Consider the following 3,636-nt stretch of genomic DNA (forward strand, 5'->3'; position numbering starts at 1 on the left):
TCCAGTTGCTCCTATACACTCCTCTTAGTGAAATATCTACTGTGGCATTGTTATCCCAGAAGCCCACCCGTGACACCGTTGTCCCAGAAGCCCACCTGTGGCACCGATGTCCCAGAAGCCCACCCACGTCCCAGGCACCCACCCGTAGCACCGTTGTCCCAGACCCCACCCGCAGCACTCTCGTCCCAGACACCCACCCGTAGCACCGTTGTCCCAGACACCCACCCGCAGCACTGTCGTCCCAGACACCCACCCGTAGCACCGTTGTCCCAGACACCCACCCGCAGCACCAGTGTCCCAGACCCCACCCGCAGCACCAGTGTCCCAGACCCCACCCGCAGCACCAGTGTCCCAGAAGCCCACCCGTAGCACCGTGTAACCCAGACCCCGACTAGGCGAAAGCCCAACCAAAGGTTGCTCCTCCATACACCCAACTCCCGAGGAGGTATTCTCCTGAAAGTTCACTGAAGCAAGTTTGAATAAAAAGCCACACAAACGCAGAAACAGAAAAACCTTTACACTCGTTTTATACTTTTTGACAAAACGGCAGGTTAGAGCCAGGCTTTAGTTTTCTTCAAAAAGACAGCAATGTTTAAAGATCAGGAAAAAAAAAACCCCCAAAGCAAGTTAACTACTTCGTTACAAACGCCCCAAAACATTTTACAGAGATACTATTCTCTATCCCCAAACTACGCAAAACATCAAGACAATGAATCCCTCCCCCCACAGGGTAAGCAAATAACCAGGAATTATACATTCAAGTCATAACTCCCCGTTACAAGTCAATACACCCCTTTCCAGCAATAAAACACCATTAAAGAACCAAATTGCAATGGTTCGCCCATTACGAGTTCGAACAAACCCCATTTCAGACCCCCCAGAAAACATGCAAGTTACACACAGATTGCAATGAAATTCATTCCCATCACAAGACCTTGAATGAGTCCCATTTACAGAATCATTCCACCCCCCCCCCCCAAACCCAGGTAAGCAAAGTAAATAATGAACTGTGAAGCATGCCCATTACAAGTGCTTGATTGATTCCCAGATCCAGAACCCTCCCCACCAGCTCAAAACAAAGGTAGACAGACAAACGGAGTTCAAAGGCTTCCTTATTACAAAATCCCCCCCCCCCCCCCCAGACGTCAGCTATAGATGCAGAGTTGTAGTTAACAGATTCCCCGGCTACAGCAGAAAGGTGAACGAAGCCCAGTTCCAAGCCCTGCACACCCCCGCCTCAAAAAGAGAATGCAAAGTCGACGGAATCGGATAGCAGCTCCCCCCCAGAGAAAAAGCGAGCAGCGGCGATTAAAGAGCTAAGGGGCTCGACCTGCGGTCCTAATTAACGTTAAAGCGGATCCAGCGACTGCTCTCTCTCTCTCTCTCAACTCGGCTGGGCTCTGCTTTCAACCTTCCCCCCCCCCCCCTGCTATTTCCCAACTGCCTTCCATCCCATCAAACTGAATGGTCTACTCTCACTGCACTTTAAGAAACAAAAAACAGCGGGGCATGTATCTTGGCAGAAGTAGGTGTCAGGGAAAGGGCAAAAACATTACTGCTCATGTAGGAAGATGGGGGCTAAGGGGGAGGGGGTGCAGTACTCCTTGGCTCTTGGGGGGGGGGGGAGAAGAGCACTGGCGACAATGGAACTGTCCCATTCTCCCCCCCCCCCCCATCCCTCACCAAACATCTTGTCAGTGCATCGCCCCCTCAACCCACCCAATAACTTTCTTTGTCAGTGGACCTTCCGCATCTTCTCCCCAAACCCACCCGGACTTGTTCTCCCACACCCCCCCCCCCACAAATAACCACCCAAGGATTTCTTCCTGCCAGTAGATCTCTTACCAGCCCCCCCCCCCTCCCAAACCCACCCAAGGGCTTCTCCCTGGCAGGGCATCTACCCCACCTGGAATGGAACCCTCTGCAGAATTGGGCGAAGACAGGGAGTAGCCGGTGAACTGGAAATGTTCGCTGTGTGTAGAATGAGCTTTCCATGGTGAGGAGGATTGGGGGGGGGGGGGTTGGATAAGGAGGGAGAGAGAGAAGGGGAGTGGTGGTGATGAGTCGGTCTCGGGGGTCGACGGACGGGACGCCAAGATTCTGGGGGTGGGTGGGTGAACAAAAAAAGATGGCGGTGACCACAACGATGAAGAGGCTGCCAGTCGCCACCCATCCTTGGGTGGGTGGGTGAAGGCGACACACTCTCTTTCGCCTCCTCTCTGTACGTTCAGTAGCCTCGGAGCCTGGAACCGTAGCCGTTGACGTAAGGCGGCGCCCGGAGATACTGCGGCGGCCCGGGCCTCATCATGCCCGGCGGAGGGGGGCGGCGGTGCGGCTGCTGCTGCTGCTGGTGGTGCTCCATGTAGACGGGCGGCTGCCCCCCGAAGGGGCGGCCCCGGGGCATCGGGCGGTAGGCGTCGTAGGCGGGCGGCTGGTCGTAGTAGGCGGCGTAGTGGGGCTGCGGCGGCCCGGGGCGGTGGTAGGGAGGGTAGGGCATGCCCCCGCCCTCCTGGCCCGGCCCCCACGTCTCCTGGCTGGGGTTGGAGCGGGAGAGCTGCACGAACATGTTCTGGCCCTGCAGGGTGGTGCCGTCCAGCGCCTGGATGGCGGCCAGCGCCTGGCGCTCCTGCTCCATGTAGACGAAGGCGAAGGTGCGCGCCACGTCCAGGTCCACCACCCGGCCGAAGCGCTGGAAGAGCTCCTTGACCGCCGCGCCCGACACCGGCTCGGCCAGGTTGCCCACGAAGACCTTGGTGGTGTTGCGCGTGCGCGCGTTGGCCACGCCCACCGTGATGTGCGCGCCGTGCACGTTGCTGCGGTGCAGGGCCTTGATGGCGCGCGTGGCCTGGCTCAGCTTCTCCATGTGCACGAAGGCGTAGTTGCGCACCACCTCGCACTCGCTCACCTCGCCGTACTTCTCGAACATGCTGCGCAGCTCGGTGGGGCTGCAGTAGCGCGACAGGTTGCCCACGAAGATCTTCACCATTTTTCCTGCCTGGACCGGGCGCACCTCCTCCCCGGGCGGCAGCCGGCGCCGGATTGAAGCCGCCCGCCTAAAATGGCCGCCTATTTATGAGGGCGGGTCCGCCGACGTCATGACGTGCATTCCTAATGACTGCCCCGCCCCTTCTGACGTCATGACGTCGTCTCGAAATGCCGGTCGCCAACGCTCGATGCCGTCGCCTCAGGGAGCCAATGCGTGCCCGCCCTCACGTCATGACGTGTTTTCAAGTGACTGCCCCGCCCCTTCTTACGTCATGACGTCGTCTCGAAAAGCCCTGCCGGTCGCCAACGCTCGGGTGCCGTCGCCTCAGAGAGCCCCTGCGTGCCCGCCCTCACGTCATGACGTCGTCTCAAGGCCACTGACAAACGTCATGCCGTCGCTTCAGAAAGACCTGCGTGCTCTCCCTGTCACGTCACGACGTAGCATCAAGGCCCTGCGTGCAACCTGTTTCGTCATGACGTCGCCCGACCGGGCCACTTTTGAAAACGGAAAAGGCGCCATTAGAAACTCAGCGGATCCGGCGACCGCATCACGTGTCTCCCACAATGGACGCCCGACCCGCTGAGTTTTTAAAATCCCAGCCTTTTCTGTTTCTTAACTTTAGATTTCCAGCATCCAGCCGTCTGAAACTC

The 3,636-nt window shown here is 58.0% G+C and overlaps 1 protein-coding gene across 1 annotated transcript; it reads right to left on the bottom strand.

The window, feature by feature from the left end:
* Window positions 1-2,227: 2,227 nt before the first annotated feature.
* Window positions 2,228-2,986, bottom strand: LOC119958844 (RNA-binding protein 4B-like). Its single transcript, XM_038787348.1, has one exon. The coding sequence runs from the start codon at window positions 2,984-2,986 to the stop codon at window positions 2,228-2,230; it is 759 nt and encodes a 252-aa protein (XP_038643276.1).
* Between the last annotated feature and the right edge of the window lie 650 nt (window positions 2,987-3,636).

Source organism: Scyliorhinus canicula, chromosome 31 (assembly GCF_902713615.1).
Source record: "Scyliorhinus canicula chromosome 31, sScyCan1.1, whole genome shotgun sequence".
Classification (NCBI taxonomy): Eukaryota; Metazoa; Chordata; class Chondrichthyes; order Carcharhiniformes; family Scyliorhinidae; genus Scyliorhinus; species Scyliorhinus canicula.

Bases quoted from the DNA above. Each gene is read 5' to 3' on its own strand.
- LOC119958844 (XM_038787348.1), bottom strand. From the start codon at position 2,986: ATGGTGAAGATCTTCGTGGGCAACCTGTCGCGCTACTGCAGCCCCACC.